At 39.1% G+C, this 26,043-nt stretch overlaps 1 protein-coding gene across 7 annotated transcripts in view; it reads left to right on the forward strand.

Moving 5' to 3' along the window:
* TENT4A (terminal nucleotidyltransferase 4A) overlaps nt 1–26,043 on the forward strand; it is a 63,782-nt gene that overhangs the window by 25,325 nt on the left and 12,414 nt on the right. For 5 of the 7 annotated variants that reach the window (XM_075416782.1, XM_075416779.1, XM_075416780.1 and 2 more), the window contains exons 8-11: nt 3,959–4,085; nt 11,794–11,894; nt 12,155–12,327; nt 24,161–24,319. In XM_075416782.1, coding sequence (XP_075272897.1) covers nt 3,959–4,085; nt 11,794–11,894; nt 12,155–12,327; nt 24,161–24,319 — 560 coding nt within the window. The remainder of the gene's footprint in view (nt 1–3,958; nt 4,086–11,793; nt 11,895–12,154; nt 12,328–24,160; nt 24,320–26,043) is intronic. The other 2 variants (XM_075416783.1, XM_075416784.1) reach the window with 1 other exon arrangement.

Here is a 26,043-nt window from a genome sequence, read left to right on the forward strand (position 1 = left end):
CCTGGTTCTAGTGGAAGGTGTCCCTGCCCATGGCAGGGGGGTTGGACCTAGATGATCTTCAAAGGCCCCTTCCAACCCAAACAATTCTATGATTCTATGAAGTGTGTTGAAATCTGGATTTGAGATGCCAGACTAATTTAGCTGGTGATACATTTTAAAGTGCTAGTTCATACTTGATCTTCATACATAGCCTAAGATTCTTCATCTTGAATTAGTGCCCTAGGACAGGGTAATGAGATGATTTTATAGAAACTCCGTTCTTTGCATCATCCAAAGAACGGAGTTTCTATAAACATCTTGTAACTGCCACCATTTTAGTTTCTCAAAGCAGTTGTCCTTTCTTTGATGTGTAAAATTGAAAATATGCATTTAGGAGAACTGCAAAGCAAGGCATTCAGAAGTCTGTTCACAGGAACATGTTGGAGTGGGGTAGATGGTATCATCTTAGAAGAGGTTTTTGCAGAGTTGGTCTAGCAGTAGGAAGACATGACTCTGGTTGCATGTGACAAATCTTTAATCTGTGGTTGTAAAAAAAAAAAAAACTGAAACAAATAAAAAAGCAAACTTGGCATTTATTCAGCAGATTGTTAGGGAAGCTTATTATTTTATGCTTTTGTGAATCAGGTGATTGTCAAAGTCCTTCAGTAATTTCTGATGCTCAGAACAGGAGTTATTTTGATCTTGGTTCAGACAGGCAGTGGCAAGAGTAGTTAAATTGCAGTTTAAAGCTTGGAGTTCCACCTGTGCTGCTCCCTTCATAAGAAAGATTGTTCATTCTGAATTGCTATGGGCACTAACAAAATTTCTAAGCCTTAAATTCAGTGTGTTTTCTTTGAAAAGAGACTCTTTAGCTTGCAGGAGTTGCTTCTGCATCTTGATTGGTCACAAATACAGGAAATAATTAGATGTGAGATTGGCAACAGCTATTGGGATTACCTTTTCTGGCATTAGTGGCTGCCCAGAGTTACTCACTGCAGCTTTTCAGTCTGCTCTTTGTCATTAGAACCTGCAATATATATGTGTGTGTGTGTGTAAAATATATGCATTTATGAAAATACACAAATACATTGAAGTTAGCATCTGAAAGAACCTGTTTAATGCTGAATGTTGCAAAAAAGGTACTCACTAGATAACAGCTTAAGATAAATGGATCTGCTTCAGTCCTAGCTCATGCTCTTACCTCTACCTTTCCAGGCAATGTTCTTAAAACTGCTTCAGGTAATGGAAGGCTACCTGACAGAGTGGTAGTAATGATAGCAAGTGATGGAAATCTTAGATATGTTCCTTTAGGGATGAAGGCTCTGTAAGAAAGGAGGAGAACTGAATTATACACGAAATCACACACCATTGTTATCTACTGATGCACATCCAGGAATTGAAGTCTGTATGATTTTTTTAAAGAGTGAGAGCATTTCGGTTATGTGCTTTAACTGATAAGTCTGTAGATTGTGACAAAAGGATGCTCAGGTATGTAAGACGTGAACTGTTAGTGAGAACAGTCTCTCAGGAGAAAATCTCTTGGGGGCAGGAAGTGCAAATACGTGATCTTCTGGCTTCTCTAACGTATTGCTTTCTGGATTGGGTAGGGCCACTGCTATACAGACTTGACTGGTACAGTTCATAGCAGCTTGCGTAGTAGCTTTGGCTTCGATACCCGCTTTTCAGCTGCAGTACAAGTCCGAAGTTCTGCAGACTGTATAATTGCTTAAGATTGTTTATTCAGACATTTTTATGAACTAATTACAGGTGCAGAATGAGGCAATCCAGGAACCTAGGCATGCTATGGCATGGGCTGTCCTGCCTCTGTTCTCAAATCTGCTTCAATCATGACTCATACACAACTTCGTTGGTGGTTTAAACTAAACTGCCTGAGCTTACTGTAAGTGGATTGGGGAAGGCTTACAATTTCTTTTGCTAGCACAACAGTGGATGTGGCAACAACTGACAAAGAGTAACCAAGAGTTTATAACAGCAGTGTCTTCATTTTGGTGTAGCTCCGTGCAGGATGCACATCAAATGTAGCTGTCTTAGCACCAGATTAGACTGAACTAATGCAACTTGATTGAGTGTTTATTCTTAATTCTCGTTATATGAATTTATAGAATCATAGAGTCATGTAGGTTGGAAAAGACCCTTAAGATCATGAAGTCCAGCTGTAGATGGACTCTAATTTAGTGGTAGGTGCAACTGTGTGTGTTTAGCCACGTGTATATGTGCCACTTCTGTATTACTTCTCAATTCTCTTTTGTATATAGGTTTAGCATATCATTATGTAGAAGGTGGCATTGTTGCAGGACACAACAATGTCTCCTGCCCCTGGAAAACCTGTACTGAATTAATCTTTGTTTTTCTAGTAGAATTAATATTGTTGTGTTCTGATTTCTTGACCACTGAAATACCATGGTCTTTCTTCAGATGCCTTTGGACTAGGTCCTGTGTGAAGTCCTCTGCTACTTTGTAGTGCAGCTCTGAACTTGACTGCAATGTGTTTCTTCCTAGATTCTCTGTCCTAGGCCCACGTTGATCTCTGCTTCTACTTCAGGATAGAGTCCAATGGCAAACATGCCGCTCAGATGCTTCTGTAATTTTGAGCGTAGTAGCTGCTGGATAGTGCAGTAATATAGTCGGAACAAGATACTCAGTTTCTTCAGTAAACAGGAGGTATTTCTTGATCAGCTTTTATTTGATCACAGAAATTACTGAAGATATTTTGTGTTCCCAAAATACCCTTGAAGGATGAAAATGTGTTGTCAAGTAGTAAAGCCAAGGGTTTCCCCCCCAGATGGCAAACCTCAGCATGTTTGTCTATAATGGCTCGCTGGACAAAATACTTGAGTGACTGGATCCTCTAAAGTCAATTTCAGCCTCATTGGATTCAGTCCTCCAAAGGATAGGTTCTGTCCTTTACCCATCAATTTTCAAAGCAGATTTTTCATTAAAACCTGTTCACGGGCCCTGATCTGATTTTCAAGCTTGAAATAAACATGTTTGGTGGTTCATCCCTTTCCAGTGTTCTCACAGCATTTCAAGCATCATTCTGAAGGAGGGAACCTTTTACAGTAAGAAGCTTTCTACCCACTCAAGATCTAGTCTGTATTTTGGAAGTGCAGTTTGAAGGAAGTTTTCGTTGTTTCTTAAATTGAGTGGTGACAGTGAGCCTTTGGTGTCTGGTGCCAAATATATCTACAAAAAAACCCCCAAATGTTTCTTCTTGCTAGTACTAGCAGAATCTTTCTAGATGTCAAATAGGAGACCAGTGCTTATACATTGTCACTGGTATACAGAAGCTTTAGCATGTGCTTAGATTCTGTGTTTCCTCACACATGGCACTGGATTTGGAAGGAGTTCTGCTGTAATTGTCCTTCATGCTTCAAGAGGGGCAGTCAAGAAGTGCCACCAAGTTGATCAAAAAACAATGCTGTACAAACTTCTGGAATTCTTTGTCATAGATTTTGTCAAACTGGTTTATCCTGTGGAGATGAATAATCTGTATGAGCTGGTCTGTTAATCTGTAGCTTTGATAAGGTTAAGTAGGAGTTGATGTAAGTATACCTGGCCCTATGAAGATAATGTGGTTGCACAAGTGGAATTTTAAGCTGAACTTGGCCTGCAGAAACTCTACTGGTAAGTGACACATGATACTTTTAGGCTTGATAGGTTCCCTCTTAAGACAGCCATGAGAGCTTTAAGCTGATCTCTGTTCTCTGTTTCTTTCGGGCACTGGTACATTGGTTTTTTAAAAGTGGTAAATTGAATGCATAATGTGAAGTGTCATTCTTAAGGTTAGCTTTTTTCATTGAGATAGGCACACTTAGTTGTTCCTGATACGAATAGGATGAGCTAACCAGTTTAAACAGAGTTAAGCTGTATTGTTAAGGCTTCTGAGCTTTAAGTATGAATAATTTTCTGGTTACTGGTATTAAAAAACGATGATCTGATGACTGTCACATTATTTCAGGAAACGACGTTGGCAGAAGTTCTTACGGTGCCATGCAAGTGAAACAAGTTTTTGATTATGCCTACATTGTTCTTAGCCATGCAGTATCACCACTTGCAAGATCATATCCAAATAGAGATTCTGAGAGGTAATTAGTCCACTTTTTGACTATCCATTTGTCTGTGTAATCAATTAGGAATGTTTGGGTCTAAAATCAATAAACGGAATATTGTTATTTATTGTTTAACTGTGGCTGTATTGAAATCTGCCTAGAAATTTAGGCTACCCTAAGCGTGGTGTGAGTGTAATACCTCAATGTGCAGCATTAAAATGAAGATAGCGTGACAAAACCCAGGATGAGTCCAATGTGAGGTTCTCTTAAGTGTGGAAGGGAGCCAGAAGATAATTGGTCTTTCCTCAAACATTCTACTTAAAGTATTTCAAAGAGGGGTCTGCTGGTTTAATGTTTGATATGATGTATGTCCGCACTGTGGCAGAAAGAAATGTGTGTGATCAAATTGCTTGTTTAGACACAAAACTGGACAACAGGGGTAGAAGTTTCCGTAGTTTTTTAATTCGTGCTCCCATAAGGTCTTTGAAAAGATATGGAAAAATTATTAATTAATAATTGAGCTATTTACAGCCAAACTGAACGGATTCTTTTATGTCAGAACTGCCTTTAAAAGTAGCATACTTCTAGACATTCCATTTTTAATGTAGTTCCTAATGTCTTTCATAGAAACACTGTACAGCTAGTACTTAGCTCTCACCTTTGCAAGTTTCGTGTATTTTGAAAGAGGAGCATCTGTTATTCTAACCCTCAGTACAAATTGGGGCTAGATCAGAGGATATCTCTTCCTAGAGACTTCCCTAGAATCACAATGGCTTTGACCTCCCCAGCTAACTGCAGGGAGCGATCATTGTAACAAGTCTCATAAACAATGTAGATAGAATTCCAAACTCTAGTCAAGCTGTTAACTGCCAGCATTAATGTGATTGGAAGGTGAAATAGTTCTCCTGTAGTAAGTTTAACACAAAGTGGATGCAGTCTTTCACTTGTGGATTTAAAACTGACCGTATTTTAGTAGTCCCTGTGAATCTCTAGGTTTTTTGTGGTATTAACTTCATAAAGGTTGAGACTGTACTTGTGCCTGTGATGGAATACACAAAGAGTGGTACGTAGTGCTGCACACTGACATTTGAGACTGCTCTTTTAAGATAGATTAAAGGTGTATCTATTAAATGTGTACTGGCTGACAATTCTTGTTGCTGAATGTAACTTCATTCTTATGTAAGTATAGATAGAACAACTTAAGGATTCCTGAAGTTTTGCTTGTGTCTTGGGTCCTGGCCTTCATTAACGTTTCTGTGCTCTCTAAAGGATATAGTCATTCTCTTATGAAGTACCTGTATTTATTCCGGACATCAATAAGTATATTTGTAAATGCGTTTAATGGAAGCCTCGGATATCATCAATATGTAGACTTGACATGTACACTTGTTATTGTATTTGGGAAAATGTTTGAGTTTTGTTGCAGCTTCAAATCTGGGGAGAAGTCCCAGCAGCAGTGTTCAGGTGTCAAACATCTGAACTGTCTTTCTGCTGGTTCTGGACTGTCTGTGCCAGTGATGCCTGAGTCTCAGAACTTACCATGGCAGTGGCTTGCTGTTGTGTCAAAGGGAGGGTGTCGCAAGAGGAACAGCATTCAACAGAGTCCTGTATGCAAGTAGTTCCCCCAGCACCAGTCTTATCAGTGCCAAAGGACCTGTTGGTGCATGATGAGCTGTTGGGTATCAAGTTGCAGAACTTCAACAGCAGTCTGTGTTCAGTCTCAGTTTTTAGTTAAAACTGATGTGCTTGGGCAATCCAGGTGTATTTCAGATCCTTCTTCCACCTGTTAGGCAGGGTGGTCCAGACTCTGTATAAAGACTTTTCCAGTGGCCTGACCTAAAGCCTTAGTCATCCAGCAGCCCTTAGTACTGATCCGTTTTTTTCCCTTTTCTAGGCTTTTTAGTGGTAGGTTAAACAGTGAACAATGGTTTCCCTTTAAGAGCAGCGACTAGCTATATGACATTCTACTAGAAGGATCAACAGAGACTAAATGAAGAGCACTTGAAAGGGTAGGAACTTGCGGGAGGCTGAAATCTCCAAGCTTGCTTGAGCTTATTCAGTTTTGTCATAACTGGGGCTAGCTTTCCCCTAAGTGGAACTGGTTGTTCTTGAACTATATGATAGGTTTAAATGCGTATTGGCTCTTTCCAGGGATAATTTCTGTGAACAGAGTCCTCTTCCGTAGATGACAATCTCAGCAGATTTCAAATCTTTCTGGGTGATCATTGTTACTGCTCTTTTTCAGGGTCAGTATAATTCAAAGGAGCACAAACGTAAGTTAATTTGACGCTTTCTAGACAGTTGCTGCTTCTGATATTCCCAGTGTGAAAGAAGTCAAATTTTGGTCCTTCAGCATAGGCCTTTTTCTGTCCTGTGTTCTGTAGTAAGAAGTCCCACAGAATAGTAAGGGGGTAGATTGAAATCCCTCTTACCAGCATCTTCATTCAGGCTTCCAAATAGAACATCTGGAGTGTAGTGGGAGTTGAAAGTACCTTCTTTCAGAGTGAAAACAGTAATGAGCTGAGTCTTGAAGGTAATTCTTACAGCTGCAGAAATTACTTTAACACTGTTTTGTCCCCAGTCTATATCATCCATCCTTTTTCAAGAATGACTCAGGAGAGCTTGATAGACACTTCAGTAGGTTTTGTTAATGTGAACAGATTCCTATCATCTTGGCAGGAGAGGTTTTCCTAGTAGGGAAATGAGGAGACTGATCCATTTTGAATCTGTACAACTTGTATGTGAGGTCAGGTTTGGTGTTGTGATCTCAGCCAAGGTGGCTGAAAATCACGATTGATTTCTTAATATTTGGGGCCATGGGGACATCAGTCTAGCTGTAAAATGTAGTTATGGACAGGATAGTTCCTCCTTAAGGGTCAGTGTCAGTATGTGCTTTTAACAGCTTTGGTATGGTCTTTGGCCATAGCCTGTCTCTAGGGAAGTGTGTGTCATCTTAAGTGAGCTAACTAAAGATGTCTAAGAAGTGATATTTTCATAGGATCACTTAGGTTGGAATCGTCCAGCTGTTAACCTAACACTCCCAAGTCCACCACTAAACCATGTCCCTAAGCACCGTATCTACACGTCTTTTAAATACCTCCAGGGATGATGATTCAACTATTTCCCTGGGCAGCCTGTTCTAGTACTTGAAAACCCTTTTGCTGAAGAAATTTTTCCTAGTATCTAATGTAAATCTCCCCTGGCACAACTGAAGGCCATGTACTCTTGTCCTATCACTTGTAACTTGGGAGAAGAGACCAACACCCACCTTGCTGCAACCACCTTTTCAGGTAGTTGTAGAGAGCGAAAAGGTGTCCCCTGAGCCTCCTTTTCTCCAGACTAAGGAACCCCAGTTCTTTGGCTGCTTCTCATAGCACTTGTTCTCTAGACCCTTCACCAGCTTCCTTGCTGTTCTTTGAACACGAAGTTTCAAGTTAGTGACCATTTTCCCAGTATTAATCTGTTGCATGATAAACTACAGGAAACGTTGGCAGATGTTTGGGAACAAGCTCTTGCTCATTGATTAATGTTCTTTGAAATAGTGGACTATCTGTTACTACATTGTCTCTATATTAATGTGCAGTTTCACATTATACCTTGTCTAGCTTAACTATATGTGGGCTATCTCCTGTCAGCTGCCCTTTTTCTTCCTTCTCTGTATGTTCCTAACTTTTGCCTTGGATCAGATCTAGTGATCCTGCAGTCAGAAAGTGAGTTGGATGAACTCTCTGTTCTGACTGAAAACAGATTAACGTTTCTGTCTTAAGAAGTTGATCCAGCTTGTGGCCAGATCAGAAGCAAGAGAAGCAACAGGGGAATCACGTTTTGGGGGAAGAAGGAAAGAGCGGTATTGTACTATATGACAGCAGTAAGTTGTGCTGATATGGGTGTGACAAAGGTGCATCCTTAGGCTAATATGTATGTCTGTAGATCAGGATGTTTGCTGACGTGTTGGCCTGTCGCATGGTTCAGATACGAATGTGTGCTCAGACTGCATCTCTAAACAGCAGCGTAGCCACATGTGGAAGGCAGACAAGGTCATATGAAATGAGGAGTGGAAGACGGTTTTTGCTGTGATGTGCCCTTCCAGTGTAACTAAGACTTTCGAAACCTTTCTTCAGTTCCAAGAGTTGCAAATAGATAACGGGTTCCTCCTCAGTGGTGCCAGACACATGGTACAGGTGGATGAGGGAGAGAGACTGTTATGCCAACAGGCCGGAGTTCAGAGTTTGAGGAAACTTTGGCAGGGTTTTGCTACTGCATGTGTGGAGATGTCACTTACACGTGGTAATCTTGAACAGTTGTCTGGGCCATACATAGAGTGATTTTTCCATCTCTGTGCTTGAAAGCTGTGTGGTCTCTTCCTAGTGTACAGTTCGACTGATCTAGCTGCTGACAGGTCTGTATGTTAGGTTTGGATTGCCTCTGGCTGGCCACGATAGTCTTGAGAGCTGTCAAAGGGAATGTTAAACTTGCCTGCTAGATCTGCTGACACAGAAAGCCGAAATGTGCTGTCTGAAACAGTCCTTCCTTCGCCTCACATCGTGAGTGGTGGGGGGCTGTCACTAGAGTGCATGCTTTTTCTTGAGAGGTATCAGCAGTATCAGCTTTTCCTACGCAAAGTATTTGTCTGGGCAAAGGTTTTAGATTTTTTTTTTATCCTCATGTTCAAGTGGATTCTTCTCAGGTGCTGCTTAGTCTGCTTTTAGATTATATTGCCTTTTTAATGCTGGGGGATAGTTCCTTAAGTTCAGCTAAGGCCTACTGAACAGTTATTTTGACTGTTCTTTCACAGACTTGATGTTTTTTCCTGCGCTGGTACTCGCTCGTTTGTGTGGAGCTTGGCTGGAGCTTTAGATATTTGATTTTACTGAATCTTATGTCAGCAATCTGAGCCTTTTAAGAGTGATCTTAAGATTTAATTGCACCACAGTTCTGCTGTAATGACAGCTAGAAAGTGTCCCTGTGAACTGAGGGCTTGAAGTATGTAAAAGGAGGAACATCTAAGCTCTTCCAAAATAAACTAGGTATGTAAATAGCTTATTCCTGGTTTTACTGTATGATAACATCAAGAGAAAACCCTTAAAGGGACATCTTTCATAGGAGAGCTGTCTAATTTTATTGTCAAGTTAACTGTATTGTTTCTATGTCTTCCAAACAAGCATCTTTTGTCTCATATCTGTAAAAATTCTGGCCTCAGCCAAAAAAAAAACAACCCCAAAAGCATGAAACTTTCTTGTATCAAAGGCAGGGCAGATTAATGGGGTTTTTGTTCCTAAGCATTTTCAATATCGAAAACAGATATAAGCACAATTTTTAAATGTTTACTTTAAAAAAATTATCCTGACCTCGTGGATGTGCTTGAGTCCCATGCATACGCAATGGTGTTCTTTGAGAGCAGTATCTAGTTTGATCACACTTGCTTCCTCTTTGCTGCTATATAAAGTATATGGCAGTATAGCCTTAGTCCTCTTTCAGTTTTTGATGTCTTGTAACAAATATTTTTAATTTTGGTGTACCAGCAGTGTGGCATGGATCTGCTGTTTGACTCCTGACCTGATGACTTCATGAATTTCTTTTTTTTTACCTTTCTACCAAAAATGAGAGTTTGAGGCTTTGATATCTATTCTTTGTGAAAGGACCTAGTGAGAAGAGGGATTCCCAGGTTCTGCATGTGCACCTCTGCCATTATTGGTGGTGTAGCAGTAGTTTCACCCTTTACATCTATTTGGGAGCAGACATTTTTGGTGTATCAGTCACCCAGGCTGATAAAAATACCATCCTGTATTATTCATTTTTCCTTCTGATATACGAAGGCATGACTATTGATCTGCTTCTGGGGGAAGGACTTCAAGAAGCTTCAGACTTGGCAGACTCCTCCTTGCTAAGAGCTAGTGTTACCCCATGTTCATTTTCTGGTTCTAAGACCACAACTGGTAGTAGTTATGAAATTTATAGGTTATCCTGGAGTAAAAACTGAAATCTTTCTAAAGGCATTCCCGAATTAAGCTTTTTAGCTGCAAGATTTCCTTCTCTGTCCCAGTGCTGGAGAGATCCAGCATGTGTAAGTTTGACTCCCATACTGATATTGCTGTATTGGGAACTGCAACTTCAGGGCCACAGCTGGTTGTCTGCAGTATTGGTTATCCCTGTCTTCATTCTGTCTCCTCTGTCTTAAATTCCGTTTTGAGATTGAGAAACCAGAATTGCATCAAGTATTTAAAATGCCGCTATGTCGTGGGAGTGTACATTGACAAAATACTATCCTGTGTTTTCTTTGTACCTGTCTTAATGCACTCTCCTTAGCTGTGGAACTGCAGTTTCCAAAGAATTGATATTATAATCCAGATCTTTAGTTGCTGAGTGATGAAAATCACACCTTTAATTCTGCGTGTAAAGTCAAGATTTTGTTTTCTAACCATGCATCATTTTATCTACATTACATAAGTAGAATGATGGATGACATTCATTCTGTCCATGGGGCCCTTCTGCAGCTATTGGACTTATAATTTAGATGATATTGTTGAGATCAATGTTTGCTTAAAATACTGAACTGTCTTTTTTGATACTAACACACTGACACGTCTTTAAAGTTGCAAGACTAAACATGGAACATGTGGTTTTTGATCTTGCATGAAATAGTAATCCCTAAGACAGCAGGAGAATTATTGCTTCTTGTTTTAAAGTGTTATTGTGAAATGACCTAATAAAGGTAGTCTAAATACGTTTAGGCTGTGTATGTTGTCCCTTTCCATTATACACCTAAACTAAAAGAAAATTCCAGTGTAGGTACAATGTACCTTTGTGATATGAAATACAAAATAAGCTTTACTGTAAGTGTTGAAGATTTTTCAAAACTGAAATAACATTACTTTCTCCAAGATGATAACTTCTCACAGCCCCTTTTTGTACAATAGTCAGTCCTTCACGTATCTTGAGTGTGTAGTTTATAGTTAGTGTTTCAGCCACTAGTCCCGGATGAAATGAAAGCTTAAAAGTTTAGCTTTCAAACAAGGACACAACTCCTGCCCGAGAAGTACAATTCAGATAGCTGAATATTGGGTAGGTATATTGGAAAAATATTGCTTTGTACTTGTTAACTGGTCACAGGACTGGTTAGGCTTTTTCTCTGAACCAATTACTTGTAAGTATTTTTTTTAAATTCTAACTTATTCTGGTTTTGGAGCCAGTCTGTTTGTTGTTTCCACTACCTCACGATCCATGGTACTTCCTTTATAATTGTGGGGATCTTACGCATTTTAAATTGTACTGTAAATCTGTAAGCCAGGATTAGTGAAGGTCTTAGTCTTCAGCCTGGAGGTCAGGTAGGGGCCTAGGATGTTGATGTCTTCAGTGCATCCCATAACTGTTCTAATCCAGATTCTGTGGAAAAAATATTTTCTTTATGCAGAAATGAAAGAACTTGTATATTGCTTTTATGAAGTACACTGGTATATGCATATACATTCTTGATAATTAAGATGCACTGCATTTAGAAATAGAGTAAAAGCCTTACCTATGTGTCAGTGTTTGCATGATAGTATGGTAGAAGATTAGTATACTTCTTTAAAAACTATGATGCTTCAGTAGGTTAGCTGGTATGCTAAGGAAATGAAAGTTCAAAAGGATTCTTTGGGTAGGGATATCTTAAACTGACTTTTAGCATAATTTGATTGCTTGTTGAAATGCTTGCAAGTATGTAACAACAGTCTTTGTTTAATACTTAATTGAAAAATTTTTTTAGCACATTAGGTAGAATCATCAAAGTGACCCAAGAAGTGATTGACTACAGGGCCTGGATTAAAAAGAAGTGGGGGAGCAAAATTAATTTGTCACCTGAACTTGGTAGGTATAGCAGGAATCTTTGAAATCAACTTAAATTTTTTTCTTGAATTTGATGTAATTCAGAATACTCATGCCTTGAATTTAATCACTTTCAGATGTGTAGGAAAAAATGAAAAGAATTTGTAACTTGCTAACCCAAGACTAGCTTTCTCTGAGCCTCTTTTTCAATTAGCTTGTTAAACTGCAGGTCTTCTTAGACTTCAAGGCCCATGTGTTTTTATTTTGTGCTCTTAAGTGATACTTATGTTTTTTGTTAACAGATAATAGGTTGAAAATAAGAGACCAGATAGCTCCGTGCAATGGAGAACAGCAACAGAACAGAGACTCTGAACCATCTTACAACCAACGCTTGGCTTTGTCTTTGGCTAGTACACAGCAGTTATCCTCTGGCTCATCAGCCTCTTCTGTATCATCACTCTCCGGCAGTGACATTGTAAGCTTTTTCTTCTAATGTGTTAAACTAATAAGAAGCATTTATCATACTCTTCAAAGCCTCAACTGATACAACAGTAGTTAATGTGATACTATCCCTGAGCTGCTACAGCAAATTAATAACTTCCCCTGCTCAGAAAAACTACTGAAATCAAAATTTCTGACACGAAATTTTTTTTTTGTTAAATGGGTCTTAATTCCATCCTAAATCTTCGGTACCCTTTATGGTAGTAGTTAGATGTAATAGAATATAAAAACACGAGTTAACAGTAGCGAATTGAGTAGAAGAATAGAAATATATTTTCATAAATCTTACCATCAAACAGAATCTCCCACTGTCAAATCCTGGTCCTTTTTCCCCACACCCCAAATTGAATGTGGACATCATACCGTGCTGTGAAGGTGAATAATATCCCTTACTATTTTCAGCCAAGCAGTCAGTTCATGTTTTAATGGTAATAGGGCCCTCATACGTGAAGTCTTGCTGTCTGCTTCCTTGTTTAAAAGCACAATTTGAAAGCAATTGTTGGGCTTTATTGTAACTTCCTGGAAGAGATGACTGTGTAGTCTCCTTAGGTATGTTCCCAGACTCTTGAGATTCTATAAGGTGGTTTTGTTTCAGTAGGGAGTTAAATCAACACAGAATTGGGCAGTGCAAATTTTAAAGCACAAAATTGCATTGCATAGCATGAGGTGCTTTTTATAAATCCACTGAAGCATTCTATGTTAGGTAGAGGTATTGACGGAGGCAAGTTGTAATATCCAGTTAACTACAGTAGTGAATAACTGGATGTACCTATTTCTTTACTGCTTTCAAAAACTAGTCAAATATGGAATTAAAAGTTGGGAATTGTATTTGATAAAAATTTAATAATTTGCAAGGGACAAATACATTCTTTATGTATTCTGGTTACTTTCTGTAATTCCTTTACACTACTGAATTTTCTGTGTTGAATTGTCTTTTCACTCCACCTCCAGTAAATATGGTAAATGCTGTAACGGCACCATTTGGCTAATGGAAAAAGAACAGCATGATGCTTGCCAGTGATACTAATAGCCATGCTCCTGGTTTGAGTATGTCAGTGAAAAAGATATTGCTATAGTAAGTTTTTTATGAGAAAGTGCAAATATTTGCTTAATATTGTGCACTCTTGATGTAGCGGGTGGAGAGTGGTTATGACTTCCCCTTAGTCCCTTTTTGCCTGACGTTAAAGATAAAACTTCATTGTCTGATGCCAGAGAAATTAATGAAGAGTGAAAAGGAAGCTCTCAACAAGAAAGACCTGCAATCAATTTGAGCATCCATAAAGTAAATGGAAATGCTACCCTTTTTAACAAAATAAAAAGGCTTATGCCCATGTGTTTGTGACGGACCCTAGTTTAAGCCCTGGTTGTTTATTGGCATTATGTCGTTCGTAGACTGCCAGCATGTTATCTTAATTTGAAACAGAATGGCAGGTTTCTGACAAATAACTGATGAGTCCATCCTACTTACGCTTGGATATGTGAGGATGACAGAGTTCTGGTTGAGCAGTCCTGAGCTACACCTGATTCAGGAAGAGATGCCAATTCTGCCAGAGTGGAAGAGGCTATCTGGCATAATACTATGCCCAGGTTCTAGAAAAGGAATGTCTAGCATGTGTGACAACTGGTATTTGTACAAAAACTTCTGGTGTGCTGCAAGGAGGTAGGATGAACTTTGGTACCAGCTTCAGAACAAGGGAATATGGATATGGTGCATCTCGTTGCTGTAGGGTTGTATGTAGTGTTAGCTCTGATCTTGTGGAAGGATTGTTCTTGGGGAATGATTCTGTATTAATTTAAAGTTAAATCTTCTGAACATCTCTGATACTGAAGACTGAAAGCAAGGTACAGATTATAAAGAAAATTTAGGAGACAGGGATATCCTAGATTGACGATTTACTCATCTCTTCCAATAATTAAGGTTTTATTTTAATGGTAAAATATTCATCACTATGATGTCACTGTTAACCTTAAGCACAAGGTCAGTGTCAAGACACTGTTTCTGGAGATGTATTTTGCATGACTGCAGAATATCTTTTTGCTGTGTGTCAACTACAAGATCCTAGCTGTGAAATTAGAGGGACCTGATAGTGTTTTTGCTTTTCAATTTGCTGCTAAAGTTTCACTGGTACTAGTGATCAACTGCACTTTGACCTTTCTGAGATCTGCCTATCAATATAATAGAAGTCAGCTTACGTGTGGTGAGGAAGAGGAAATAGGCTTGGCAGCTTGTGACTTTACTTGGTCATATTGCCCCCCTCAGCTTCTGGTGAAGTTCAGGTATTCCAGCTGTTCACTCTAGCACAGAGGTAGCTATATTCTGGTCATCACATCACTGTATAGTGGCTGTAAGTCTGGAGGCCTTGCATATGTTTGTCAATATGTCCTGGAAGCAATATTGGCAGTATATAAGTATGAAAGCCTTATCAAAGCAGTGCAATGTTACTTGTAGGGATCTTAGAATTTTTATTAACCCCTGTAGTTTAGTAGTTGGTTGTAATACAGCATGCTGTATGGCTTTTAAAGATTTGCTTCCTTGAAGGTTCTGGCAGCATTCGAGATTTTGCCTTTATATTCTGTAAATATGGCTCAGCAGCTGAATAGACAAGGCTCCTGGTATGTTGGACTTAGGGGCATTTCAGAGATAGCAATGGTTGTAGATCCCTTGCAGCAGCAGGAGAATAGGTGTCAGAATAGAACAATAAAAAGGAGCAGTTTTTTCTTGGATATTGGATTAGCATAAACTAGAGCTAACACTTAGAAGTTAGCCTCTCAACTTTGGTACATACTAAGAAAAATGAAAGTGTAGGGATATGAGAGCTTAAAGTTACCATGCTGAGTTCTTTCCATTCCTGTTACTGCTTTCCTTCCTTCGGGGACCATACTGATGGTAACCTTTTGAAGACGAGGAACAAGAGAATTGCCTCCTTCAAGGACAACCTTCTCTTTCCCTGTGTATTGTAGATGTATATGATCTTCCTCAGTACACTGCCTCAAATTCAGGATGATGATTGCTTTCATCTCTTTATGTCCAAGGCTAGCTTGCAGGCAAGCACGCTTCTGAGCCACTGTCTACACAGCCTAAAAGTGTAAACTAATGAGACTAAATCATAATTTGTACACAAAGTGTCCTTTTAAGCATTTTCTAAGGCAGCCAAAGCTATTTACAAAATGCCTTATGCTAGCACTGTCTGACTGATGAAATTCTAGTTGTGCTGTCTTTTGTAAGTGTCCTAGCAAACTGCGAAATCTTGGTCAAAGAAGAAAGTTTTCATACGGACCAGTAAATTTCGGATAAAAGACTGCGTGGAAGAGAAATTTGTCTTCTGGTGTTGCTATTACTGTTAGTGAGAGAGCCATTTAATTTATGGGTTTGTCTTGATGTACATGTCAATACAGAGCTCTGACTCTCTCACTGGCACTTCTAGTGTAGTTCCTTGCAAAATACTGAGTACTAAAGCTCCTGCCCTGTTGCCTCAGCTCTGTGAAAAATATAAATATTAGTGATCAGGAGCAAACTGAGCAACACATGGAAATAAACCAGTGGATGCAAGGAACCTGATCATCAGAATGTATTTGCACATACATTTTCCTGAATCTTGTTAGTTACCAAACTGATCTATATAGTAAGTGTTTTCTCAGTGAAGTATTCTACTGTCAAGGTATTTAAAATACCATGTGCTGTCCTGACAAAAAAGCAGCATGTATTCTTCACGTATTCATGCAAACAGGTAAGTCACAAAATATTGTGCATTCCCATGTGATACAACAAATTTTGAAGTGAATAATGGAAGATGCTTCATAAATATCTTTGCCGTCAAGGACAGTGCAAAATGTGTGAGTTCTTACTCTGGGAGCAAGAGTCAAAACTGTTCCCCAATGGAGAAGAAGCCGCTGGCATTAGCAAATCTCACTTTAACCTTCATACTGAGTCAAGTGATTGTTATGTGAATCTGGAACCAGAAGAAATGAGCTGTGGTCACCCCCAGTTCTCTGCTTGTTCTGGCTGATTGCAGATTTCAGTCTGAGAACCTAAGCAGTGACAAAATTCCTCTTGAAAATGCCTTTTTCCTGGGTGCTTTTTTGTGCTGAACCTGCACTCTAACTGATGACCTGGATTTCTTGGTGCTTAAACATTGTAGAAAGCTGCTTTTTATTAGTTCAGCAGTCCTAGAGTAGTGCTGGAGAGTATCTGCTGCCTGATCAACAGTCTCTGGCAAGCAAAAAATAATCCTAGGTATGTTTTTGCAGTCTCATTTTTGGTCTGGCGCTAAGTATGCTCTGCAGTTTTGATGCTCTTATGCCAAATAAAGCATAGCATTTTATATGACAGTGATACCTGCATATCAGTAACAGATGTAGTGGCTCATAGGAGAGTTTAAAGCTCTTTTTTCTGTTACCTTGTGGATATATGGTCTCGTATCCGGTCCAGCACAGAATCTCGAAGTTGTCTGTTAAAAGCTTGGATCTCAGAAACTTCATACACTTCATACCAGTGTTTCTGGTGATAATGGGGCTTTTAAAACAAAATTTTGTGAAGAGTTCTGACTTCTAAAGACCATGCAGTCATGCCAAGGTAGTTGAAGTTGCAGTGAACACGGTACCTGTGTAGTCTAGTTTGGGGGAGAACACAATCTTTGCCTCTATTTAACTTTTTAGCACTTACAATATGTTCTTTCAGACTGTTCTTGAAATTTTAGCTGTAGCCATTGCTGTTCAGGCTTTATAATAACTTCTCATCAGAACGTCAGTGCAGGATCTGCCCGTGTTGTGTCCCCATCAGCTAGAGGATACGCTGAGCAGTACCTGAAGTGTTTTGTGGAACATGTCTTTTCACTGCCTTCAAGTACCACGTGCTCAGTACTTTGCCCGGATGCTTACACTGTGACAGTAGTGCATAAATATGACTGATAAGACTAATATTCATTATTCTTATAATTTTGCTGAATGCATACAAGATCCACACTGACTTTGGAACTGTTGCTTGCTCTGCAGGAATTGTGGCTTAGTACTTGAACTCAACATGCTTAATGAAGTTATCACCATCTCCCCTTCCTGTTAGTCAAAGACTGTGAATTTCAGGTTATTAGCAGGAACTGTTGTACTTCCAGATTCACAGATAGAGGTTATAGAGTATATGACTTATCTTGTCCTGATAAATGTCGCTTTTTTAAAGCGATTAATTTTGCAGGTGTAAGGCATGTGCTTATCTGCAGTAGAAGGACAGACACTTCCGAAGAGCTGTTACAGTAACTATTCTTGTAGTCTTGTTAAATCTGTCTTAATGACTATGATTAATTTGTAGAGTTCTAGGTGAAATTGTGTCTGTAGGGAAAGGGGGTAGAAGGGGGTGGCCTAACAAAATTCTTAGTCTGAGAGTAAGAGCAACACAGGTTTTCTCCCTTCCTTTTACATGCCTGAATATTCTCATGTCCTAACCAAAGTAACAGTTCAAGTATGCATATGGATAGTTCGTCATCTTTTTGCAGAAGAATGCAGATTCTGCCTTACGCTTTTCCCCTTCCTGGACAAATAAGAGGCAAGTGCTCTAAAAAGTAGGCCTCTTAGTCTCTTTAAAGAAAGATAGAAGTGCTGACCTGCAGCCAGCTTGTTGCCAAATAAAGCAGTGGGCAACCCTTAGCAGGCAGACACAGACAACCTGATGTTACCAGGGGAAGGCATTTGATTGACATTTGATTTGGGACATTTAAGAATTTAAGCCCCAAATCCTTTAAAACTCTACTCTTTTTTCCTACTCTTGCTGTGCAGATTACTGACAGCTTCTGTGGACCAGAGGGCAATGAATTTTTCCAGTGCTGCTTTCCTCTATTTTCCTCTTTCTCCATATAGTTCCACATTTGGTTTTGGGTTTTTAATCCGTATCTCTGACCATGCGCTGTTTTATGCTGTCTCTTACTTTCTTTCAGTTCTGTCTCAATTGCTTGAGCAGTCTTTTATCTGTATCCACTTGAAGTAAGAGTAAATTGTAAATTCCTGCAAAGCCTCAGGAGGCACAATTTTGAACACAAAATTGTAAAGTAATTTTATTTAATAACAAGTTACTCTAAGCAGCAAAGGGTACAGAGGGAATGTGTAAATCAGCAAGTAAAATTGGGTTTTTCTGCTATGGTGTCAGTCAAGTAAGGAGAGAAGCACACAATTCTGTAACAGTCAAGCTCAGACTACTTTCTAATGCCAAAGACTAGTTGTATTCTTGTAATGTCTTAACATTCCCTCCCCTGAAGAAAAAAAGGTACCCAAGCCATTTTAGGATGGAAGAAAACCTAAATTCAATATTTATGTTCTATCATGTTATATATTCAGCTTGCTTAATGAGTCCTATAATTTAGTGCTTAACTTAAAAAACACTAACTCAAAATATTACTGCACTCTTAACAATACAGACCAACTGAAAGCCTGTGATATGAAAGTATTAGAGGTAACAAAATTCGAATTACATACTTCTGAGACCTTTTTTCACTTAAGATGGCTTATCTGAAATACAGTGAGTATTGATAAAACATGGAATATGGCCACAGTCAGGCCTGGCAGGATATAATGAGATGAGGTTAAAGGGTGCTTGTATTTAATCTTAATAGATACTGATTAAATTATTTTTAGTTATCTTTCTGTAAAATGAACACTGATGCTTTTGGAGGATGCATATTTTTCAGTTTGCTTGTGTATCCTATATCTCTTTTTTCACTTTGCCTCTCCTGTAAGCACAATGACCAACATATTTGCCATTTGTAATGCATTTGACCTAAAGACAGAAAAATCAGCCAGCTGCATCTTGAGACTGTTTTGTATTGTTTATAAACTGGCAAATCAAAATGGTACGACTGTATTGATGCAAATTCTCTACTCTGTGACTTCCCCTAGAAGATAAATTTTGTTCATCGGTTCTACTTACACCATAGTTAAAGTTATGGCTCCACCTACCGAAAAGGGAAATGACACCAGCTGATGTGAAAGAAATGAGATGGGAGGGTATATAATCTGTGAAATAACCCTGCTTGATAAAAGCAACACGCTTCCAAGGTGAAGTTATGCAGAGGCTAAAACCATTCAAGCAAGAGCATTGAAGTTCTGCTCCTGCACATGGCCTGAAACTATGAAATTCCTGAAGTTTTCTGGTGTTGCTTTACATTCTAACGAGTGTGGTTTTACACTTTTACTAAGCCAATCCAGTAGTTAGGTGTTCTTGCTAGGGGTGTTTCTGTTCACCAGCTGCTTCTACTTTTCTGCACTGGTGTTCACCTAATCCTGTGGTGAGCTGATTCACAAGCTGAAAAGGGGATTACGGTTTCTGTGGTTCACCTATGTGAATTGGCTCATAATAATGTCAAATGCTAATGCATTTATAATGGAGAAGGCCAGAATGGGAAAAGAGGCAAAAAGAGTAAAACTCTCAGCACTTATCTGTTAAATTGCTTTAACAATAAGAAGGGAGAGGAGCATGTGAAAAAAATCTGTATGGTGTAAAGTGCTAACTATAAATGCCACTTTTCTCACTATTTTCAGTTCTTTGCTTTGAGGGATGGAACACAGTTTTTACTGAAGTGGTGGCTGTTCTCTCAAGTTCCAACTCCTGAAGGTTGTGGGAAAGAGGAAAAAAGCAATGTTTAACTAGTGGGAGAAGTTTGAAGAGTGGAAACAATAAGAACCTTTTTGCCAAGACCTCTACTTCATTCTTGGATGGTGGAGAGTGGGGTGTAAGAACTTAAATCTGTCACATGAACAAGAAACTTGCATTCTGTTTAATTTTGACTTCTGAATACGGACTCCTAGAATGGTTAGACTCTTTTACTGTTGGGCCAAAACTTAAACAGACTAGGATCATGAATTAATCTTCGTGTGCCACTCCAGCTTTTAAAAAACTATTGTCTTGGAAGTTGAAGACTAAAATTGTAGCTATTGTTAGTCAATTGAAACTTCTCAACTGACTACATTATGAAAAAAAGCAGAAGGCACCACTTTTTCATATATTTAGAATCATGGAAAGGAATTTTATGAGTATAATTGAGTGCCCATGGAATTTGTGGAAACTGAACTATTGTTGTGATCGATGAATGTACAAGTACAGTTTACTTTGTCTTAAGCCTGGAGTTATTAATGGAATTGAAATAAGCTCTTAGAGTTAGACCTAGTCAGTAAGGAGCTTCTGGCTCCTGCTGGAGTAAATATTCTCTTGCTGATGAGGTCCTGGGACTTTTTATAATGGGAGATGCATTTTGCAGAACAGTAAAGGATTTTTGTTCTCTTCCTATGTCAGGAAGAGAAGTTTGGATTCTAAGAGTGCTTTAACTCTTCATCTTTCATGTGACTGCAGTGTTTCACTATTTCTGTCTAGACAGAAGGTTAGGGGATCCCATTTCTCAAGCAAAATTTGCAGTTAGATGAAAGTTAATCAGTAACGCTTGAGTTTCTAGGTCTCTTCCATACTTTACCTTCTTTCCAAGGTAAATTAGGTAAATTTAAGGTAAATTAGAGTCCTCGGTAATCAAGGCTATGAATAGTAGAAATCTTTCTTCCATGTACTAAATTCTCAGTCAGGAAGTTGAAACTGGGTTAAAAAGTATGTTTTAAAATGGAAACTTCCCAGTAGGATAAACCTGTATCTGGCAGACTCTTTTTGTTTCCAAACGCATCTCTTTAGACAATATTTTCCTTGCAGGGTGAGGGACTCTGTATGATTGGCATGTAGTAGTAGTAGTATTTGAGAGATCAGGAACTTGTCTTGGCTCTTAGTGGGGTCATTGTAATTTTATCCCTAGATTATTTGCTAAGAATCGACTGAGGGATGTTACCCCTTTATTTTACATTCATCTTTTTACAATGTGACCTCTGTAGCCCTTACCCTAGTAAAGGTCAGAGCTTTTGTTTTCCAGGCATGGGTATAAAGTGTCGGAGTATTGTATGCATTTACTTACTTGTAGGTCTTTTCTGAGCTGCTTTAATGCTTCGAACTTGCACATTACTCTTAAAAATCCTGTGTCAGAAGACTAAGTAAGACTCCCTCAGTGTAGGCAGTGCTTGTGGAAAATCAGTTTTGTTCACATTAGGCTCAATTTTCTGATCACTGAGGCTAACCTTTTAGTTTGAGAGAGAAAGGTAATGCTCTCCTTCACAGAAGTATTTTGATGCTGATGAGAAGTCAGCATATCAACTCCATACAGCAATCCTGTCGGCAATCCAGGATTGCCTCAGAAGAGGGATACAATCTACTTGTACGAGACATGCCTCAGTAAATAACCTTGAGGCAGAAGAACATACCTATTACAAAATGAAGTTGAAGCAACACAAGTTTCCTTGTGCTGAAATTTATCTAGTCTCAGTTAAATCATGTCACTCCCTTTTATCTTCCATCTGCTGCTGCTTCCATGCTGAAGTTAACTTTTTGTTGCACAAAACCCCTTAGAAATCTTATAAATTGAAAGTGTCCCATCTGGGTTAGGTATGTGAATCTTCAGGGGGTCTAACTGTATCTAAGCAGAAGAGAAAGGGGAGATTCTTTGAGTGGAGAGACTAAAACTATTCTTTGGTCAGATTTGGGAAGATTGCATCACAGAAGATAACACATTGATTTGGGCAGACAGGAAGATCCCCTTTTCCGTCCCATCTGCCTGTTCATGGTTACGTGTGAGTGTGCTCAGAAATTCTGTTCAAACATGACTAGCCCCTCTTTATTATTCCCTCTTTTTATAAGCTTTTTAATAATTCCGTGACTAATAGTGTCTAACAAAACTTGGAACTTAGAAGTCCACGTTCTTGCCACTGATCCTGACTGCCACCTACTTAGTTAGGACCATATCAGCTTCATCTTCGTAGAGACCTTACCCTGTTCCTGTGGCTAATATTGTAGGGATTGGGCAAAGGAGAAAAATACCATCTCATCCAGGCAGTCAGCTTTGCATGTGCATACAGCTAAGCTTATTTTTTTTGATCACTGCTACAGCATGTAGTTTCCCACTGTAGATATATTTATTAAATGGTAAACATCTGATCTCATAAATGAGATGTATGTTACTGCACAGATTCATGTTACCAGTATGGTCTGTCTCCAGTGAATTCATGATGCAAGTATCAAACTGCTTCACAAAGGCATACTGTAACTTTTACCACTAGTTGACCTAGTAGGAGAGCATCTCCTTTCTTTCTAGAACTTATTTTTCAGTAAGCACAACTTTATATGCACCAGTAAACTGATGATTGTTCTAATATCTTGACAGTTTTCTTGAGGGCTGTTTCTACTGTGGGTATTCACTTCAACTGGGATGCAAGTTTTGCTTTCTAGTAATTCATTGCGTAGGCTGCTCAGTGTTCATAACTGTCAGTCTCTCTTAAATGACCTTCTCCTTTCCCCAAGAAAAGCTTTAAAATATTTTCTTGTTTCTGTTCTTCAGAATATTTTCCCAGACAGCCTATTCTCTAACCAAAGAACACGGTTTGGAAGGCAAGGCCATGTGAAGGCAAGGAGTAGTGCTGGAGGTCTATTTAAAGGTTGCTTGGTTTAAGTGAAGAGTTTTTGCTTCCAGGCAATCAATCTTTAGAGAAAGAGAAATAGAATATTTCAGTAATTACTAGTCAAGATCCTTGATGATCTGAGACAGTAATATATTTTAATTTGTTAACTCCTAAACTACTAGTTGGCTAAGCCCCATCCCTTGCTATACTTTGAGCCAGATAGATGGGAATGGAAAAAACACTAGTGGTTTGGGACAAAGAATAGATTTTCTCCGTTATCTTGAAGTTCAGAATGCTTTGGCATTGAGGGCGAGGTGAAAAGCAGCAGTAAAATGTAGGGAAACCTACCTATCTGTTGCCATTGTGTTGTGGCTGAAAAAAGTTTTACAAGTTTTGTGTTCAAAGTTGTTTCAAAAGGCTGTAGCTTGCTTTTCAACTTTCTCAACTTAGAAAATAATTGATTATTTAAGAATTGAGGCAGTCGGGTGTTTTAAGACTTAAGTAATTCCTATAAACCCCTGCATCTATTCCTGCCTCTGTGCTTGTTGTCTGTTAAGTGCTCCAGACACACAGTGTTTTAACATCATCACTATGACTCTGCTTATGATGCCTCTGTAATTGCCCTTAATCAGGCTGGAAGGAGGAGGAATAGTAATCAGTATCAATTCCATTACAGTTTTTTTTCTGTAATCCTACATCCATCTTTCTTCCTCTGAGGAATTATCACTCAGATTTCTGATGGAAAGCAAGGGGAACAGACCTCCTACCTAGTAGTGAAGTGGGTGACTGGTGTGCATATGCTAGTGTTGACTGGCAGACCGTCTCCTTGTTTCTTGGTAGATGGAGCCCTAACTTTGGTGTTTGTTGGGTGGAATGAGAGAAGACTGTAACAATTACAGTGAGTAACTTTGCTGTACAGATAAATACAATCCAGAACACTGCTCAGAGGACTGATTCTGTCATGACACCTACAATTCTAGCCCATGTATCACTAACAGTGTTGCTGTTCTTGTTCCATTTTTTGCCCAACCCTAGTTCCCATCTTTTAATTCAAATTTAGTAGATATACAAATTTGACTTCAGGTTGTGCTGACTGGAACTGACCTGTGATTGCCATAGACCTGTAGACGTTGTCTGCTTGGTGCAGATTCAGTTAAACTTTTGCTAGATGTGTAAAATAAGCATAGTGCTGGCTTGTATTTTACTTTTTACCATTGAAAAAATTATTAAATTTTACAGTATTCACATGAGTTGATATTTGGGTGCATATTCACATGCATAGCCTGTATATACTGTACTTTCTGTAAAGTTGCTTTTCTTTTCCCCTTTTTCTCTGCCAAAAGGATTCTGATACACCACCTTGCACAGCTCCTAATGTTTACCAGTTCAGTCTGCAAGCACCGACTCAGCTTATGGCCAGTTTACCACCCGCATTGCCTATGCCAAGTGGTAAACCCCAATCTGCGCCTACAAGAACCTTGATAATGGCCGCCAGTAATCAGGTATGAGCCAACTAAATGGAGCAACTTTTTAATGAGAAAGCGATCAAATCAGAAGTGTAGGTCATTTGCGCTGTGCTGTCACTCTAAAAATCTCTGAAGATAACCTTCATATAGCATGAGCTAAACTTCATGTAATCGTAAAAGTGCTTATCTGCCATGTCAGAAGTGTGGGGAGAGGAATGGGTGGGAAAGGGTTTGCTGTTTGAGATGCAGCTCGGAATATGAGAGCCCTTCCACAGCACACTGACACCTAGGCACAGGCTGAAGGGAGAGTGTCAGATGTTTCACTCCTTAAGTTTTATGTGAGACTTCTGGTGGGATATGTGCAGATCTTTAGGCTATTTAATGTCCTGTTCTTAAAATAGAAACTTCGTGTAGGTGGTCTGTCTGTAAGCTAGTTCTTGAATCTGAAGAAATGGTACTGACCTGTCTAGGCTTGTTTAGTTGTCTTGATTTTGAATTATTAGAACACATCTGACTACACTTGTAACTTTCTGTAATACATTTTAAAGATAGAGAACAGGAAATTAATTATAGGTATGTGTATAAGAATTTTTTCCAAAATATTAAATGTGTCCTTAAATGTGCTAGGAGGTGAATGTGCAGGGAAACTGTATGTTATTCAACTAGCCCAAAGGATTTTAGCCAATGTGTCCATTATATCACAAGGGGAAGAAAAATTCTCAGGTTTTTCTTACAGCTGCAGTGCCTCTACGTGTAGGAAAATACTCCCTTAATCTTGATTATTAAAACTATTAGTCAAAACAGCTACCTCACGTGATCTTTAATGCAAGTTGTGGGTTGCAGGTTGCCTATGATAACAGAATGATCAGCTGGTTTGTTTGAAACCTGGTTTTAGTCAGGTTCTTATAATGTTTTCCTTCCCCTCTCAGTCCTATCACAGTTCTTTGGAACCTAAGGCTAGAATATTTTTAATTTAATGACCTTGTCTTTATTTGATTTGGTGCTTCCTTAACACTTTGGGCATGACACAAGATTTGCTTCAGTTTCTACTTTGAGGTTGTTCAAATATTTTGCAGAATCACAGAATAGTTGAGGTTGGAAGTCTGGAAGTCACCTAGTCCAACCCTCCTGTCCAAAACAGTCACTACAGCACATTTATCAAAGGCCTTGTTCAGTCAGAGTTTGAGTATTTCCAAGGATGGAGAGACTGCAAGTGCTCTGGACAACTTGTTGCAGTAAAAAATTTTTTTTTTAAATTTAAATGGTGTTTTCTGTAAAAGTTTATGCCCGTTGCTTCTTGTCCTTTTACTGGGCACCAGTGAGAAGAGTCTGGCTCCATCTTCTTTACACCCTTTCAATTAGACCCGTCAATAAGATCCTTCCCAAGCCCTCTCTTCTTGAGATTAACCAGTTCAAGCTCCATCATCATTTCCTTGTATGATGAATGTTTCAGTCCCTTATTTATCTTCATGGACTTTCATCGGACTCACTCCTGTATGCTCATGTCTTTCTATTACTGGGGAGGCCAGACCTGGGCCCAGCACTCCATGTGTGGCCTCACCAGTACTGAGTAGAGGGGAAATGATCACCTCCCTTGACCTACTAGAGATACTATTTCTAATGTAGCCCAGGATGCTGTTGGCCTTCCGTGATGCAAGGGCACATTGCTGGCTCATATTCAACTTGTACACTGGGAATCCCTGGTCGTTTTATGCCAAGCTGCTTTCCAGCTGGTCAGTGCCCAGTGTGTACTGGTGTCA

Source organism: Opisthocomus hoazin, chromosome 3 (genome assembly GCF_030867145.1).
Source record: "Opisthocomus hoazin isolate bOpiHoa1 chromosome 3, bOpiHoa1.hap1, whole genome shotgun sequence".
In the NCBI taxonomy this organism is placed as follows: Eukaryota; Metazoa; Chordata; class Aves; order Opisthocomiformes; family Opisthocomidae; genus Opisthocomus; species Opisthocomus hoazin.